Genomic DNA, 17,362 nt, shown 5'->3' on the forward strand with positions numbered 1-17,362 from the left:
TAGATTATATTATTGTTTGATGTAAATTAATCATACGATTAACTAGAAACGACAAAGATAGGAAGGGGGGAAAGGACAAATGAATAGGCTAGTTTTCGAACATCGATGCTCCATCTCCTGCCTGGCATATTGTTCATTGTATGTACGTGCGCATGCATTATATGAGCCAGCTCATACAAACTCTTATCCATTCCTCATGTATGTAGAGAAATTACTGCTTTCATCTTCACTGTCAAATCTAATGTTTATCTGCTTTTCAATCACTCATTAATTTGTTAAAGTTTTAACCTTTCTTTTTGACTAAGCAATGTCTTATGTAGCTTAGCTGTTCACAGAAATATAAGGTGAATGCCTGCATCCCAGTGTTACAGCCTGTTTTCTCACTCTCTTCAACTTTCCTTTTTGTTTACGTTTGGCCTGCAGACCCCTTTATTTTGAAACCTATCCTCCATTGAAGTGAAGAAGAAGAAGATACCCAAAGTCCTAAATGGATCCCTGCCCTTTTGTAAGGATCCTGGTGGGTAATTTTGCCTTGAAATTCCCACCATCGACAAACACCTCACTCTCCAGAATCCACCCTTCTACTTCTCCATATTTTTTCAGTATTAAACTCAGCAACTTCCCCCATCAAGTGGCTACGATCCCATTTATCGTGTCCCAACAAGACGGCAACAATTGTTCTTCTTCTTTGCAGAAATCTGTGGCTGCTTGTTTTAGTCTTGGTAAGTCTGAGATCGATAGAATCATAAAGGGTTCATCATCGTGTAATGTTTCGATCATGATTTACGCTTGTCCTAATGGAAGCACTTGTGGATTGCCTTATAAGAAGTTGTTGGGGAAAGTTTCGGTGCCATTGGATCTACGTGGAGCTGAATCCAGGCCATGTGTGGTTCACAATGGATGGATTACTATAGGCCGGAATAAAAGCAACAAGGATGGATCATCTCCCAAGTTGAGTTTAACTGTTAGAACCGAACCGGACCCGAGATTCGTGTTCAAGTTCGGTGGGGAGCCTGAGTGTAGTCCTCAGGTTTTCCAGGTTCAAGGAAGTCTTAAACAGGCAGTATTCACCTGCAAGTTTGGTTTCAAAAACTCCGGCGACCGAAACTTGGGATCAAGGTTAGTCTTGTTTTGGTTAGTAGTAAGATTCAGGACAGAACTAAAAGAACTAGTTTTGAATGTGTTTTGTTGTTGTGCAGATCATCTTTGTTTGAATCAAAAACTTCCAGGAATTGGTTGCCTTCTTTGAAATCTGATAAAGATCAGTTCTTCAAAGAACGAAAAGGATGGTCGATTACAATCCACAACCTCTCTGGCTCTCCCGTAGCGATGGCATCAATGGTGACACCGTTCGTGCCATCTCCTGGCTCCGACAGGGTCACCCGATCCAACCCAGGAGCATGGCTAATTCTCCGTCCCGGTTGTGGAACCTGGAAGCCATGGGGTCGTCTCGAAGCCTGGAGTGAGCCAGGTTTCACCGACGCCTTAGGATACCGATTCGATATCTTCCACGACGATATAGCCACCACAAACGCAACCACCACGATTGCCACTTCCACCATCAGCACCAAACACGGCGGGAAATTCACCATAGACACGACAACAACCTACGTAGCAACAACACCATCGATAACCCCACAAAGCAGCGGTGACTTCGGGTCAAGCACCTCAGGGTCAAGACCGGGATCCGGATCAGGGTCGGACTTCGGGTTCTGGACATCCCTCTCGCCGCAGAAATCGTTCAGGTCGGGAGGGTTCGTGATGTCGTCAATGGTGGAAGGAGTGGGGAAGTGCAGTGAACCGGAAGTGGAAGTAGGAGTGAATCACGTGACATGCACGGAGGATGCAGCAGCTTTTGTGGCATTGGCAGCGGCCATGGATCTAAGCATGGATGCCTGTCTGTCTTTCTCTACAAAGCTTAGGAAAGAGCTGAGGCAGCAAACTCAGAATTTTGTCGTTTAATGTAGTGGGACTTTGTCGTTTTTAGGTCAGTTCCTGTGGTAGAACTGATCGGATGTGGTTCTGTTAGGGTTTTTTTTTTTTTTTGGATGATTCTTTTGGCAGATAACTAACAGCAGTCTTTGAGCTGGACTTTCGACTGTTAGTTTTGTACAGTGCGGAGTGACAAGCCTGCATATTTTCCCCATTTTTAATTCCTTGTTGTGATTACAGATTCCCCCTACTTTTATCTTTGATGTTTGTACAATATATATGGGTAATTATCTATTTGGTCACTCGTTTATTCTTATATTTTTATTTTAATCATTTAATTATTTTTTCAAAATCACATCTAACGTTTTATTTTTGTTTTAAATAATATTCTAAAAAACTAACGAAAATGGTGACATGTCCTACTATAATAATTTTTTTAATAAATTCGAGGTGAATACAAGATAATATATATTCAAAGACTTTCAACCCATCAAATATTTAGACCAACCCACAATTTTCTCATCCTCATTTCTTTATATCAATCCTTCTCTTTCTCCTCTTCAACAACCCTAAATCCCAAAAAAAATTAAATAAGATAGGATTTTTGTTTATTGAATGAATTATTGATAAATTTCCCCATATTCTACATTCAATATTTTTATGGATTTAGGGTTGTTACATAGGAAAAAATAAGGGTTGATGCAAAGGAAAGGAGGATGAGAATATTAAGGTTTAATCTAAATATTAAGAAAAAGGAAGGGTTGATGCAAAGGAAGGAGGATGAGAATATTGAGGTTTAATCTAAATATTTGATAGATCATTTTAAATTAAGATCTAATTGATAGAATGTATAAATATGAAAACTAATGTTGTTATTATACTAAGACTCGTTGGATGAACAGAATTGAAAAAAGGAAAAAATTAATTGAATGATTAAAACAGAAATAAAAAAAATAAACCAATGACTTAATAGGTAGTTTACTCAATATACTTTGTTGTACATATGCATGTGTTGGATTGAAGTACATCCATTTTCGTAGTTGCATAGATAAGAGAGATAGGGTACTGATAAATGCACGAGCACACCTACTTTTATCTCAGCTGCACACAAGGGTAATGTTTTCAAGACTATAATTCCATAGTGAAATTAGGTGAAAGATGAAACAAAACATACCTAAATTTAACAACAATAATTCCTTAATTAGGTATCATTTGTTGATTTTTGTTCATCAACCTACAATTAAATTTAAACACAAGTGGCGTTTTCACATTAATAAACGTAGATAGGAATATCAGATGAAGCGAGTAATAAAACAAGCTTTTATTGGAAAAATATATTTGAACTCTGAGTTGGTGGCTGATACTGGTGGTTTCACTTGGGCTAGACTCAGTTCGGCTCGGTTACTTTAGCATAAAGAAGCTTCACCGTGGCGTCTACTCCAAATCCCAATGTATAGCTAGTTGGCAGTTTCTTCTTCCTCTGTAAACATCTCATCTGCATCTCTGTGATCTCATAGTTTTCACTATAATCATGTCTTATGATTTTACCTTTTTAACAGTGACACAAGTCCATGGAAGGACATTTGGCATCTGGACTCTCCTCACTTGCACTTTGTGCTGTATCTGGTCATTTCTCAATTAAATATTTTTGTATTTCTTTTGAAATTTTTCTGTAAATCATACTTTTGTTATCATTCTGTCTATCAAAGCCCCTTAAGTTTCTTGAAACCTTCATAATTCCATATATTCTAGTCAACTACGATCACTTGACAAGATCATTGGTATGCCTACGTATACTCATCATCACCTTATACCTACACCAGCATGCAAGGCTGGAAGAAAAGGTCTCGGACTCTCAGCCTCTCTCAACATTCGTCATCATCCTGAGTTTATCTACTCTGTACCTCTTTATAGAACCATTATCACCAATCAATGACAGATTTAGAAATATCTTTATTAGAGTGAGTATATATATATTAACAACACAATTTTTTTGTACAGGATAGACGTAAATAAAATTTCAGGATGACACAATGGACCTGTAAAGGGTAATTGAAGTTTAAGAAAGAGTATTGACATAGAGGAACTTGCCATAAATTATACAGATTGCATCCACTGACAACATCATATATAGTCTACATTTCGACTTCCAAGTTGAAACCGTATTCTCTAAAAACAGTGCCTGCGTATCAAAATAGAGTGCAAACATAGTTTTTCCAACAACAAAAAAAAGTGCAAACATAGCAGTTTTAAAGCATTTCAAAAGAATTGAACAGCCACACAAATCAGATTTTCATTCAGCAACAGTATCTTCATGGTTGCTCCCTTCTGTTGTCATATCCGGTAATGTACTAAGATCAACAGCAGCATCTTTCTGTTCTTGGGTAACCAAATTGTCGGTAGAATCAATGGGGTCATTGTGACCTCCATCCACAGTCTCAATAGATATGGAAGTGTCTGAGCTTTCATCTGCTCCCCTTGATTCATCGTCACCTTCTTGTTTCTCATTCTGTGTTGAATCTGTATTCTCCTTAGTCGTGGAAGACTCAGAATTGTGCCCTTTGGCTGTTGAATTTATCCTGGGATTATCGTCTGACATGCCAGACCCTGTATTGGTTGATGAATTTGAGGATTCTGTTGTACCTTGAGCTGCAGTCCCATTCTGCAGTGAACCCGGCATTTCTGTGTTCGCTTTTGAATCCATGTTGCCTGTTTCTTTACTAACTTCTGTAGAGTTAATGCTTGCTTGGTCAACAAAGTCAGTTGTGTTTGTTGTATTTGGAGGAGAGACATGCTCAGAGTTGGCTGATCCAGTCTCATGATCATTTTCTTTAGTGTACGTCACATTCAAGGAATTATCACTTTCGGAGTGATTACCTTCATTGACCTTCACTTCCGACTTGTTTTCATCATTATTAGAGGACCTACCTCCTTCAGAGTATTTACCTTCATCATCCTTCGCTTCAGACTTGTTCTCATCACCATTGGATTTCTCGGTAGCATTGGTTTTGCTTTCCTGCTCCAAAACATTCCTTGTTAAGTTGTCACTTGAATTTTCCGTTTCTAATTTATCAGACCCAGAGCTAACAATTTGTGTGTCGTGGGACACAGCACTGGACGCATCATCAGCCCTGTAATGCACCTCTCTCGCCTCATGTGCCTCCCTGTCATCTCCATTAAGATTCTGATCATTTGCTGAATGCTCACTTTCGTCTTGACCCTCTTTTTCATCATTTTCTTTTTCCTCATTCTCTTTATCATCGCCCTCGGCTTCTCTCTCTTTCTCCTCATCCATTAATTCTTCTTCATTGCCAACTTCAGCATCAGCTCTCTCTTGCTCGTTTTCATCGACCTCATCATCTCCTTTTCCTTCATCTTCTGCTTCTTCATCCTTAACTTCAGCTTCTTGCTCTTCGTCATCACGTTTGCTGCCTTCATCTCCCCGCACTTCTTCCGCCTCTTCTTCTTCTTCGTGTTTGCTTCCTTCTTCCTGCTGCTCCTCTTCTTCGTGTTTGCTAGCTCCTTCATGTTCCTCTTCGTCAAGCCTCTTAGGTTTCTCTTCCCGTTCATCATGTTCATTTTCACCCTCTATTGCACTTTCTTCTTCCTCTTCTTCCGCATGTCTGTAGCTCTTAGATGCTTCCTGCACACGAGGAAGGTCTTTCCTACCAAACTTTACAATCAAATCATCGGATTGTTCTTTCACAGAAACTTTAGTTTCTTTCTCATCAAATTCTTTTCTCTTATCATGGGAATGCTTGACCTGGTAGATTAACCAGAAACAGACCCCAAGTAGCAGACAAACCTGAAGGACATGTTTCATCCTGATACCCTTCGATCTTTGGTTTCGGCTAGACGTCTTCTTGAACATGGTGGAAATCGAACGATCTCGAACACCGATTTCCTTTATCGTGTTATATATGTATATATCAGGCGACTGAAAATGATTAAAAGGACTAATTAACCATTCAAGAAAAACAAATTGCATGTCTACAGAATGGTTGTAACTAAAAGTTGCACTTTCTCTTCAAAAAGTAATTTTCATCCATACTCGAGTTCCAAAATCATACCTGGATGCTAAATTATAAGGTATCCAAAAATGCTCAGCAATATCTTTGACATAAAACCAATTCAGAAACAACACAATCAACATTCTACGTCTATATTTTCAAAGCTTAAAGACCATAGTGATGAAGAAAATATGAACTTTAAGACCACAATAACACAACTAGTTGAGATCAATTTGGGGCATCCTCAAAATTCTTATAGTAACAGTGCACTTGCTCTTGAATTAATTGCAAAAATAGGAGTCGAAACAAAGGAGGTCAAACAGACAAACAAAATCACATGTCCGGTTTCGGATTTCAACATGATCTCTTAAGAATGAAAGTGCGCCCTTCAAGAAGTAACATGACGTGAAAAAAATCAAAAGAACAGACAAAGTTTAGCACCTTTTGGAAACCTGTCAAGTTAGATTCTTTTGTTAAATACTGGAAACTGGCTGTTTTCTAACCTTATTAACTAGTGATAGAAACATAGAACGAGCATTACAAATCCTACAACTACTTGTGACAGGGGATGGGTTCACAGTAACAAGGCCGGAACCCTCAACTTGGTGCCGACAGACTTGAAATTCAGACCAAGTCTTGCAACTGAAGCAGTGGCTTGTTGGCAACAAGCCATCACACTTAACAATACCATATGGTATAAAAGAGGTAAGACCGGAACCCTCAACTAATACCGATTATTTTTCTTCCCTCATTGTCTTACTCTTAGCAAGATGAATGGCATTCAATAACATGAACTGGGATCTAACATAAACCTCTTTTACCGTCTCATATGGTATAAAGAATGCTTTAGCATATGAAAGAAGCTCAACTAGGGGTAAATACTTAGGTTGCATAAAACATATCAGGGAAACTAACACTTCCACTTTCACTTCCAATGAAGCAAAACCCATTGTTTCTCATTATATGTATAAACAAAAATCTAACCACGCCTACTTCAAATCCACATCACAAGCTATAGCACCCAGCAAATGAAAGGAAAACCCCAAGGAAGCCCTGACTAAGAAGCAAAATAGCACAGTGAAGCAACAACAAATCTCAAAATTTAGAGACCCGTGTCCCCAAAAATAGCAGAAACAAGAATCTAAAGATGCAAATCATGCTGCGATTACAAACAAGGAAGTTGCTTTACAAGTTTCAAACAAAAACTGAAGGAACAAGTTAAAAGGATGATGGTAAAGCAAGTAAATTACCTGGAGAAAATAAAAAGTTACAAGTGAGAGAGAGAGAGAGATGCAAAGGAGAAGTCTTTCACGGTTCTTCTCACTGCCCTCTCCTGGATCCAAGACGAACCTCCCCTCACACACACCCACTTGTCACTATTCTTCTGGGCTTCTGGCCGCCGAGATTTGCATTTCAGTCCCTTGCTCCCACGAAAAATTATTTTAGCTTCGAGTTAATTTCATCACACATCCTTACACTGTGTATCCAGTTTTAAATTAATCCTTAAATTTTAAATAATTCATTTATGTCCTCAGAATATCAGATTTAATCAATTAAATCTTTCCATTAGTTTAGCTGTTAACGTGAGAGATAAAGGTTAGTTCGGACCTTATGGAAGCATGTTTAAAGCAAACAACCTAATTATTTAATACACAGTAACTAAACTATCCATACAATACATATACACATCTCTAAACTTTGATTTATAAACGTATTTCGTGTTATATTTGAACAATTATTTATCAGGTCCAACACCTAAGTCAATAGAATGATCTAATTAGTATTATATTTTGATGGCTTAATTGAAATATTTTAAAATTTGTGGTCAATTTACAATCTATGTCACTATCATAAGATGTTTTGTGCAATTAATCTTTTAGTTTCCTTTCTTGGTTGATTTCACTCCTAAATTATTGCTGATAATTTTCGCTTAAGACAAACAGTATCATTGTTTTCATCTTCAAATTGTGTATGTCATGAAAATTTGACAAGTCAATACAAAAAATTAATAAAATTAAACTTAATAAATATAATAAATAAATGATAATGACATTTATAGAGACACATTGATCAGATTTAGGATGATCATAGATTGGGTTGTTCGAGTTTTTGTTTCACCCATGTTTTATTTAAGTATAATATTTTCACTATATTAAATTAAGTATAATCGAATCTAATTAAGTTATGTTAAAATTAAAATTAAATAAAAAATTAAAATTTCAAAAATTAATACCAATTCGATTTAAAATGAAAATTATTCAACCTTAATAGTGGTCACTTGTCACGACCGAGTCAATATATATTGGATTGTGTCACTAAAGTATAATATGAAATTATCGATAATTAGTTGGTTTAATTGAATAAAATATTAGATTTTTTTAAGTAAAATTAAAAGTTTAAGTCACGTCGTTATGAGTAGAGTAAATTGAATTTATGGGATCGTTTCTCATGATGAGTTTATGTAGTATCTAATTCTAATTAATCAATTAATAGATCACATGCCAACGTATAGATATATTAATTAAATGTAATATCATTTTCCATGGACAAAGTTAGAATTTTCGTTGAGAGACTAATGAGTTATAAATATTGGAACTCATCAAATGACTTCGGTGGTAAAAAAGAATATTCTTCTTCTTAGATGTTTTGGATTCGAGCAGTTATATTTGTAGGATGTACGTACGTTGTAAATATGTTAATTTTTTTTTAAACATATACTACTTTGTAATTACCTTAAATTATTAAAAAAAGTATGGTTTTTCAATTAGACTAATTTATAATTACATGATTTCTTAACGGACTACAAAACTAAATCGTTCATTTTAGAGACCAAGATAGATATCGATTAATTAATAGATCAGATATTAACATATTGATATGTATTAAAATATAATATTATTTATCATAGATAAATTTAGGGTTTATATTGAGAGGCTATAATGAATTATAAATATTTGAATATATCAAATGACCTTAATAGTAAAAGAGAGTGTTATTTTTCTTAGAGATTCGGGGTTTGATTAGCTACGTTTGTAGGGTATGTGCGCGTTGTTAATATGTTAAATTTTTTTTAGCAAACCTTTATAATTACACTCAAGAATATTGAAAAAAATCTAAAATTTTAATTAGACTAATTTATAATTACACGACAAATTTTTAAACTTTAAAAATAATTTGTTTAATCTTTTATCATTAACAAACCTTTACCCAATAACTGAACCGAAATTTATTTGAAAATTATTAACCGAACAAATTTCTGTTAATTCGATTAATTTCAAATTAACCAATTTTTTTAATTTATATAACAATGGAATATTTTTTTAATTTTAAAAAAATAGTTTACAATTAATTTAAATAATAAATAGCAGTGAATCATTTATTTAATTTTTTAATAATTTATTTAAACAAATAATTTGTTTATTTTTTTTATCCTTAACAACCCTTTAAAGGATAAATACAAATTGTTGTAACTTTAAACCATTTGAGACCTTTGACCTAATGGTTTGGGCGCCTGTTGCTCTATCCCTCAAGACCGTGATTTGATTCCCCTTGAGCACCCTTTATCACCGCCTGATTGTTAGAAAAATTATTTAATTAAATAATTTAAAATTTATAAATAAAACCTTCCAATCATGTATTGACACATGTCACATTCTAATGGATAATTAAATTTATTTAATTGAATTAAAATAGTGATTAAATTGATAGAATATGTAAATATTAAGGACAAAAAATATAATTATGTCAATTTTATTAATGGACGTGTCACCACATCTATTAAAAATTAATGGTCGGTGGTTTGATTGAATCAATTAAATAGTTGGGTGTCTGATTGATTCAAATGAAAGTTCGATGGTCAAATTGATTTTTTATCATAATTTAGTGGTCTCCAGTGTAGTTTACCCTAACATTTTCATTAAAATATTCACATTTAATTCATTTTCTTATTCTCGTATTACTTCTTGATAAAATTTACTTAAAACTGATAAAAGTTCTTTTAAAAATTTAATATTCTAATGTTTCAATTTCTTTTGATGGTCGTCCAATGAGATTAATTTTAAGGTATAAATGCTTATTGTTGTTCTTATTTTCGAACAAATACCCAACCCCCAAATATTAAAACCCTCAAAATTTTAAAAATAACGACTTTTTTTTTAATTTCGTAAGTTATTTAGGAAAACTAATTTAATAAAATGGTAGAAGAAGATGAGATGAATTCAGTAGTGTCTAATGTGATCATAAAGAACATAAAAAATGATGATTTTTTATTATAATTAAAAATGAGGTGAATTTTTTAATTTTAATAAAGAAGATGATAAATTAAAATTAAAATACTTTTAAACTTCTACATCAACACCAGAACTGTCGCATCATTCAACTATTAATAATTTAACGACAAGCTTTAATTGAACCCTGAACTAAGATTTAATACTAAAACCGAATTAATTTAAAATTTAGTGGTAAAATCGATATAAACTCTAAAGTTAAATGACATTTCGCATAATAACAAGACAAAGAAACGGGTCCCACAAGACGTGGCATAAGATGACTAAGTGAGAATAATTTATGACTACGTTGACCAGAGGCGCGAATGCTAGGGTTTTAATTATCTCTGTGGTTTGGCTTAGAACCGAAAAGCCGTCACGTTTTTGTATTTTTGGCCGCATAAAAAAGAAGCAGCTTTTTCCAGTATTTTTGGAGGAAAGAAGGGTTGGAAATCTGAAAGATGTCTCTGATTAACAATCTATCAACTTCAATGATTTCTTCGTCTTCCTCTGCTTTCTTGGCTCCAACCAGTTTCAATTCAAGGTATATTTTTTTAATGTTGTACTTTTGATTTTCTTGTTTCTGTTTGGTTTTTGAGAAAACAAAATGCCACTTCTCTTTCTTTTTATCATTTCAATTGTTGATTTTATTGGGTTTTTTCTTTGTTGGAATAATGCAGCAGAACCCAGAATGTTTCAGTGAAAAGCCTCCGTATAGTTAAATGTATAACTACTCCTCAAGAACAACAGACTGGTGATTATTCTTGTTCTTTTTTAATTATTATTGCAATTTTTTGGGTATGTGGAAACTTGAATTTCATTGCTTCAAAGCTAATACTGAGTGGTTGAGCTGGTTATTAATCTCACTAAGAACAACAGTTCATGTGTAGTAGAAGAAATGACTTGGTGATGGTGATGATATTTTTATTTTCTGCAAGTACTTCTAAACTTGAATATGACTAAATGGAGCTATTTGTTTTGAAGCTTACAAAACAAAGGTTTCTCGCAATGCGAACATAGCCAAACTTCAAGCTGGTTACCTGTTTCCAGAGGTCTGTGGTACTTCTCATTAGTCTAATCCTTTTCTTTGATGCGGTTGGTGTTATTCATAAACTTTTCCCTTTAGATACAGATTATGTTTTTCATGTGCTGTTTCCAAAAATGCTTGGTTTTGATTGTACTGTTATCTTTTAAATAAGAAGACATAGTTTTCCCAGTTGTTTGTCCGATGTCCAGGCTTATTTGTTTGCTGTTGAGAGTAGTTCTTTTGAATGTTTATCATAACAGGTTGCCAGAAGAAGGGCTGCACACTTGCTCAAGTACCCAAACGCACAAGTGATTAGCCTTGGAATTGGTGATACTACTGAACCTATTCCAGATGTTATTACTTCTGCAATGGCTAAGGTAATTGTTCCTTGTTTTTGCCCTTTTTTAGGCTTGAATCTCTATTTCTAATCAATATTTCTTGCTACCATCTTCAAAATCTATTCAAGAATATGTAATATAACTCTTGCGCAAAGAATTTAAGCTTCCAAGTAGTGCCTGAATCGAAGGTCGAGTGTATAAGAGATTAAGCTGATACCAATCGTATTATTTTCTATTTGGCAGAGATCTCATGCATTGTCTACGCTGGAGGGTTACAGTGGTTATGGAGCTGAACAAGGTGAAAAAGTATGTCGTTTTGAGTCTTTAGTATAAATATTCCTGACTTCAAAAATAAAGCTCTTTAATAATGTTGTAGTTTGGTTTAATCAGTAGTAGATGCATATTTCGTTTTTTGTGTGTGGAGGGGGGATATCTCATCATTTGCCAACTACAAACTAAAGGCCCAAATTGGATTTAAGTGGGGCAATAAATTAGTCCATTCATGTTATAGAGGAATTTTCTTATGTTAGATGTGACCACGTTTCAAGTCACAACTTTAATGTTAATTTCTGCAGGCATTGAGAGCTGCACTTGCTTCAATATTTTATGGCAACCTTGGCATTGAGGAGGATGATATATTTGTCTCAGATGGTGCTAAATGTGACATATCTCGCCTTCAGGTTTGATTTAATTATTCTTTGAAAGTACTTTACCTCACCTCTTCTTGAAGTAGTTGATGACTGATTTAAACTTGATCTTATCGGTTTTGATTTTATTCTGGGCCAGATTGTTTTTGGATCTAATGTTACAATGGCAGTGCAAGATCCATCATACCCGGTAACTTTTCTTTGTTGTTTTATTGTGACAATCTTTTTCAATTTATCATATTCATATGTCAAACTATCATGTTTGGTTGGTCTGGTCCTCTATTGTATGAAGCTTGGATGAACAAACTTTTAATTTGTTTATTTGAAAGGGAGGTGAACTTTTGAAATTCTGATATAGATATTCCTGTCACGCTCTTTATTCAGACAAGGCATCACTCAGCCTTTTCATATTTGTACTTGTTATGTCAGGCCTGGGTCTCTTACAAGACTGAGTTTTTCTGTCATTCTAAGTTTTGCTATTATGTGCAGGCTTATGTAGATTCCAGTGTTATCATGGGCCAGACTGGACAGTTTCAAAAGGATGTTGAGAGGTTTGCAAATATCGAGTATATGAGGTGTACACCAGAGAACGGGTTCTTTCCTGATTTATCCAATGTTGGCAGACCAGATATCATATTCTTCTGTTCACCAAACAATCCTACTGGAGCTGCTGCAACAAGAGAGCAATTGACTCGATTAGTTCAGTTTGCAAAGGAAAATGGGTCTATCATAGTATATGATTCTGCATATGCCCTGTATATGTCAGATGAAAACCCACGTTCTATCTTTGAAATTCCTGGAGCAAAAGAGGTAACTCTGCAGTTAACAATGTTTTCATACTCGGGCTTGTTATCTAGTGCGGTAATTCTGGATTGACTATATGTTTGACGTGTAAATTTCCTTTTTGGTATTCTAGGTTGCAATTGAAACAGCTTCCTTTAGTAAGTATGCTGGATTTACTGGAGTTCGTCTCGGTTGGACTGTTGTTCCGAAACAGCTTCTGTTCTCAGATGGATTTCCTGTTGCCAAGGACTTCAACCGTATTGTTTGCACTTGCTTTAATGGTGCGTCTAATATTTCCCAAGCTGGTGGCTTGGCTTGCCTTTCACCTGAAGGGCTTGAGGTTAGTGTCCTTGCCTGGCTTTATTGTCAAAACATATTTTGTGAATGCTAGCATCCTGATTTTGGATTTGTTTCTCGGCAGGCAATGCAAGAGGTGATTGGTTTTTATAAAGAAAATACCAAAATTATAGTAGAGACATTTAACTCACTTGGGTTTAAAGTGTATGGAGGGCAGAATGCACCATACGTGTGGGTCCACTTCCCTGGCCGCAACTCTTGGGATGTGTTCAGTGAGATACTCGAGAAGACCCACATTGTCACTACTCCTGGAAGTGGTTTTGGACCTGGCGGTGAAGGTTTCATTAGGGTCAGCGCATTTGGTCATAGGGAGAATGTCTTGGAAGCCTGCAGAAGATTCAGGCAGCTTTACAATTGAATCGATAGCATTTGACTCCGTTGCCTCGATTTTAGTCCTGAGATGAAATGCCATCTGGTTTATGATTTATTCTCTGTTCTGTTAGTAACATTACTCATAATATCGTATCGGATTCTATGCCAAGAATGAGAAGCATTTGTCCTGTAACATTCACTGAATCTGGTTTTTCAGATATATAAATAAGTGCTTGCATTTGGTAGGAATTTCTAGATCTAGTTTCTTGTTCGAGCATAAAGAGTCCATTCGTCTGTTTAGTGTCTAGCAGTGTTTATCAGATACTTTTTTCCCGTAAAATTATGTTCGAATACGTTTAATGCAATACAGGATGCTGTATTTGTAATCCGAAACTTGCTAGTCTTGGTTCACAATATTGGTGATGCCAACTTTGATAAAAGAAAGTGTAACATGATATGTGAAAACAGCTAACATGATTCCTATTGTACATCTGTTCTTGTTTCTTAGCTAGAAAAGTAATAAAATAATGTGGCAGATTATCCAACTATGTGTTTGGTAGTGAAGAAAATGGAACTGCAAATAGAAATTCTTTTGCTTGTAGAAACAATTGGTTTGTTCTGAAATTTTCATAGTTCCCTCAATTTAATCAACTGGTGGAGCTCTGTAATATGCTGGCACAGTTGCAGGGAAAAACATTTGTCTAATTCCTTCTGCCCTGATAATAGGGAAAATAATGCCTGATGCACCCTGCAGGAAATATAATCGAAAACGCAGTCAAGGAAACGAGAACGAGATCATATAACACAATGAGATTTAGAAGATCAGATACAGACCGAAATTAGACGAACCCCAGTCCAGATGCGTGCTGGGGAAGGAAATGGAAGTAACAAACGGCCAACGCCATATATTGCCACGGAAAAGAAATGTATTACTAGGCTTATGGGATGAGGATTTAGACCGGAGAGTAGAGATATAGGTCCGGTTGAAAATGAGCCTCCTAGGCTCAAATAGTTGAAACATGCTTCCCGCATCTCCTCCATTGCTGCATCAGGTGAGACACTAAAAACCTTGTATAGGGCACCAGCCAATGTGTTTATTGTAGATGCCACTGGCTGCAGATCATAAACCAATACCATTCAGTGTGTGGAAAACTGCACATCGTTCTCGTTCTTTAGATTTCGGAATTAAGTGTTTACTTCAAATGTGTTTGAAGCTTACCTTCCGCAAGGTATAAAAGGATTCGAGATATCTGCTAAGAGCAGATGCATCATGAAGATTGTGGAGTGGTCTTAGAAGATCTCTTAGGAGAACAATATCAGATAGTGCAACAGTCATCCCTCCTCCGGTCAAAGGATGTCGCATATTGAACGCGTCCCCCATTAAAAGTGCACCGGGAGTTGGCAGTGGAGCTGCAGGCATGCTTCTATTTGTCATGCTTCTTATGTTCCCCTTATTGACTGCTGTGATAAAAGCAGTGTACAGTTCAGGAGGTATCTGATATGCATAATCCACATGGTTAGAAGTTAGACCAGAATCAAATGCTATGATTCGACTTGTAACAGATAAACCGAAGCGATAAGCGAGAGACACAAGTACCTGAGGAGCCACCGTAGTTTTCAAGTAATGCGCCATCTCACCGTTCGAAACAGACGGTACTTTTTGGCCAGGTACGTCGACCAAGCAACGAACCTCTGTGCTGCTAATAGGATAAAACAAGATAGGTGAAGGGTCTGCCAATATAACATGTCCATGATTCGCATGTGGAAGCTCACAGTTCTCCAGAATCAAACCGACAAAACAAGAAGGGACATCGACCTGAATCGAAAAATATCATCTTTTATGTTGTCAACCAGACACCACTCCTTAACGCAAGATCTAGATGAGAGATTCCTTACCTTAGGGTCACAAAGAGCACGCCGCAGATTCGAGAAACCACCGTCGCATACAATAGTAAGGGGAGCATAGGCTGTGAACTCTTCACCGCCCTTAGTTTTGTACTGAACCCCTTTGATAGTCCCTTTTTCTTCTAACAGAGATGTGACCGATCCTTGTTCTAGACTTACACTGTGAAAAGGAAACTAATACGAATATTTTACGAAAATAAGAGGTTCAGATAACAACATGCACAACAGAAGTAACAGAATATCATTACTTGGGTAGAGTTGCAGCTTTGTGCCGCATCCTTTGAATGAAACGTCCATTATGAAAGCTTCTTCCTGCAACATCGGATCGAAAGTTTTTGAGTGGATACGACAACTTCGTGTTCTTCCCGTCTTTGAACAAAGCGTAACCGTAAACTCTTTGAGCATCAATCTGTTCTACGCAATCTGAAAGAACAAGAATACAATGTCAAAGAAGCCTTATAAACAAAACATGGATCAGATCAACCAGGGCCTTTGGATACCTTCGAGTCCCAATTCAATTAATTTAAGATATCCCCCTGGTTGCAGAAGCTCGCCAACAATCCTGTCAGGCTCGTTCAAGTCCCTCTCGATCACACACACTCGCCGTGAGTCCTGAATCAAAAATATATATATATTATCAATAGTAAACACAAAGTAAATATCTAAAATGAATATATGTATACATATTTATCAATAGAAAATACAAAGTAAATATCCAAAATAAATATATTTGTACATCAATGCTATTATGGAAAGTTTTATCAAAGAAAAGATGTAATCAAGGGAACATGAGTGATGTTGGGACCTTTCCAAGTGTATAAGCAAGAGCAGCACCGGCAACTCCGGCGCCGACAATGATAACGTCGGTAGTATTCCCGGCATCAACCTCCACATTTCCAGTTATCTCTACGCAATTTTCCTCTCCAAACACAGAAGAAGAAGCTTTTTCCTTGCTGGTTATTCTCTTGTACAAAATAACAAACCCCAATAATGAAACTATCACTGCAACTACATACTCGTAAGCCATAATATGAAGATCAGTGAACAAGAAAAGAACAATGGATGAATGATGAAGAGGATTGGTTTGGGAAATAAGGAAGCTTAGGGTACTTTATATATAATGAAGAGGATTTGTGTTTTAGGTTCCTGAAAGGTTCTGTTTTCTGTTTTTATTGTGATTGTAGAACGCCATTACTGCCAAACTTAGAGACCTCTTAAGCTCAGTTTGGCAGGCGTCCATAGTTTAATGGTTCTGGTAAAGGTTCATAATTTTGTCATTAGCTTCATCATCCTTGGACTCTTTTGCCCATTTGAAGTTTGACTTTTAGTTTTGGTCCAAATTGTTATCAGTCCCTGTACTTTATCAATGTATGAGATTTAACAATGTCACCAATTATGTATACATGTTAATGTCAATTGATTACTTAATTATGAGTTTAGTAAAAATCAACTGATTACTTTTTTTTCTTCTAAAAGTTATAAATAAGTCGTTTAATTAAAATATTATTATAAACAGATTATTCTATCGCTAAATACTAAATAAATAAATGATATGATTTGATATAATAATAATTTTGTCTTTGAAATTTATTCATTTTTTCAATTTAATCCAAATCTGATAAATTTAATAAATTTAACTCTTTATATTTAAAAATTCTATCATTCTAGTCTTTATTCTTCTTCCATAAATATTATATTACTTTCATATTATTTTCATTGTATAATAACAATTTAACAATAATTTGTTCTTCGAATATAATTATTCAACTACTGCTTTTATATGACA

General features: G+C 35.5%; 4 protein-coding genes across 7 annotated transcripts; 2 read left to right on the plus strand and 2 right to left on the minus strand.

Moving 5' to 3' along the window:
* Positions 1 to 356: 356 nt before the first annotated feature.
* Positions 357 to 6,182, plus strand: LOC120207607. Of its 2 annotated transcripts, none has more exons than XM_039207040.1 (3): positions 357 to 1,119; positions 1,200 to 1,987; positions 6,170 to 6,182. In XM_039207040.1, the coding sequence occupies exons 1-2, from the start codon at positions 488 to 490 to the stop codon at positions 1,960 to 1,962; spliced, it is 1,395 nt and encodes a 464-aa protein (XP_039062971.1). In that variant the 5' UTR covers positions 357 to 487; the 3' UTR covers positions 1,963 to 1,987; positions 6,170 to 6,182. The 2 variants fall into 2 exon arrangements, with proteins under 2 accessions (XP_039062971.1, XP_039062972.1); XM_039207041.1 differs by lacking the exon at positions 6,170 to 6,182 and adding an exon at positions 2,048 to 2,234.
* Positions 3,991 to 7,342, minus strand: LOC120207605 (cilia- and flagella-associated protein 251-like). Of its 2 annotated transcripts, none has more exons than XM_039207039.1 (2): positions 7,193 to 7,342; positions 3,991 to 5,836 (listed from the first exon to the last, which is right to left on the minus strand). In XM_039207039.1, the coding sequence occupies exon 2, from the start codon at positions 5,801 to 5,803 to the stop codon at positions 4,226 to 4,228; it is 1,578 nt and encodes a 525-aa protein (XP_039062970.1). In that variant the 5' UTR covers positions 5,804 to 5,836; positions 7,193 to 7,342; the 3' UTR covers positions 3,991 to 4,225. The 2 variants fall into 2 exon arrangements, with proteins under 2 accessions (XP_039062970.1, XP_039062969.1); XM_039207038.1 differs by having other exon boundaries at positions 3,991 to 5,869.
* Positions 7,343 to 10,543: 3,201 nt separating this feature from the next.
* On the plus strand, positions 10,544 to 13,920 carry LOC120207609 (LL-diaminopimelate aminotransferase, chloroplastic-like). 2 transcript variants are annotated; one of them, XM_039207043.1, is made up of 10 exons: positions 10,544 to 10,751; positions 10,888 to 10,961; positions 11,192 to 11,259; positions 11,495 to 11,611; positions 11,816 to 11,878; positions 12,148 to 12,252; positions 12,359 to 12,409; positions 12,709 to 13,029; positions 13,136 to 13,342; positions 13,424 to 13,920. In XM_039207043.1, the coding sequence occupies exons 1-10, from the start codon at positions 10,669 to 10,671 to the stop codon at positions 13,715 to 13,717; spliced, it is 1,383 nt and encodes a 460-aa protein (XP_039062974.1). In that variant the 5' UTR covers positions 10,544 to 10,668; the 3' UTR covers positions 13,718 to 13,920. The 2 variants fall into 2 exon arrangements, with proteins under 2 accessions (XP_039062974.1, XP_039062975.1); XM_039207044.1 differs by having other exon boundaries at positions 10,891 to 10,961.
* Positions 13,921 to 14,112: 192 nt separating this feature from the next.
* On the minus strand, positions 14,113 to 16,693 carry LOC120207608 (squalene monooxygenase SE1-like). The gene is made up of 8 exons (XM_039207042.1): positions 16,382 to 16,693; positions 16,077 to 16,188; positions 15,825 to 15,999; positions 15,568 to 15,736; positions 15,269 to 15,487; positions 14,891 to 15,166; positions 14,506 to 14,784; positions 14,113 to 14,419 (listed from the first exon to the last, which is right to left on the minus strand). Exons 1-8 carry the CDS (start codon positions 16,601 to 16,603, stop codon positions 14,315 to 14,317), a joined length of 1,557 nt encoding a protein of 518 aa, XP_039062973.1. The 5' UTR covers positions 16,604 to 16,693; the 3' UTR covers positions 14,113 to 14,314.
* Between the last annotated feature and the right edge of the window lie 669 nt (positions 16,694 to 17,362).

The sequence above is a fragment of the Hibiscus syriacus genome, unplaced genomic scaffold (genome assembly GCF_006381635.1).
Source record: "Hibiscus syriacus cultivar Baekdansim isolate YM2019G1 unplaced genomic scaffold, ASM638163v2 tig00015095_pilon, whole genome shotgun sequence".
NCBI classification, from domain to species: Eukaryota; Viridiplantae; Streptophyta; class Magnoliopsida; order Malvales; family Malvaceae; genus Hibiscus; species Hibiscus syriacus.

What these genes read in the sequence shown, in the direction of transcription:
- LOC120207607 (XM_039207040.1), top strand. Translation starts at nt 488, where the DNA reads ATGGATCCCTGCCCTTTTGTAAGGATCCTGGTGGGTAATTTTGCCTTG. An exon ending in GACCGAAACTTGGGATCAAG is followed by an intron (nt 1,120 to 1,199) that starts GTTAGTCTTGTT and finishes GTTGTTGTGCAG; the next exon opens with ATCATCTTTGTTTGAATCAA.
- LOC120207605 (XM_039207039.1), bottom strand. Translation starts at nt 5,803, where the DNA reads ATGTTCAAGAAGACGTCTAGCCGAAACCAAAGATCGAAGGGTATCAGG.
- LOC120207609 (XM_039207043.1), top strand. Translation starts at nt 10,669, where the DNA reads ATGTCTCTGATTAACAATCTATCAACTTCAATGATTTCTTCGTCTTCC. An exon ending in CTGGTTACCTGTTTCCAGAG is followed by an intron (nt 11,260 to 11,494) that starts GTCTGTGGTACT and finishes TTATCATAACAG; the next exon opens with GTTGCCAGAAGAAGGGCTGC. An exon ending in AAATTCCTGGAGCAAAAGAG is followed by an intron (nt 13,030 to 13,135) that starts GTAACTCTGCAG and finishes TTGGTATTCTAG; the next exon opens with GTTGCAATTGAAACAGCTTC.
- LOC120207608 (XM_039207042.1), bottom strand. Translation starts at nt 16,603, where the DNA reads ATGGCTTACGAGTATGTAGTTGCAGTGATAGTTTCATTATTGGGGTTT. An exon ending in AAAGCTGCAACTCTACCCAA is followed by an intron (nt 15,737 to 15,824) that starts GTAATGATATTC and finishes TCCTTTTCACAG; the next exon opens with TGTAAGTCTAGAACAAGGAT. An exon ending in CTGGGGTTCGTCTAATTTCG is followed by an intron (nt 14,420 to 14,505) that starts GTCTGTATCTGA and finishes TATTTCCTGCAG; the next exon opens with GGTGCATCAGGCATTATTTT.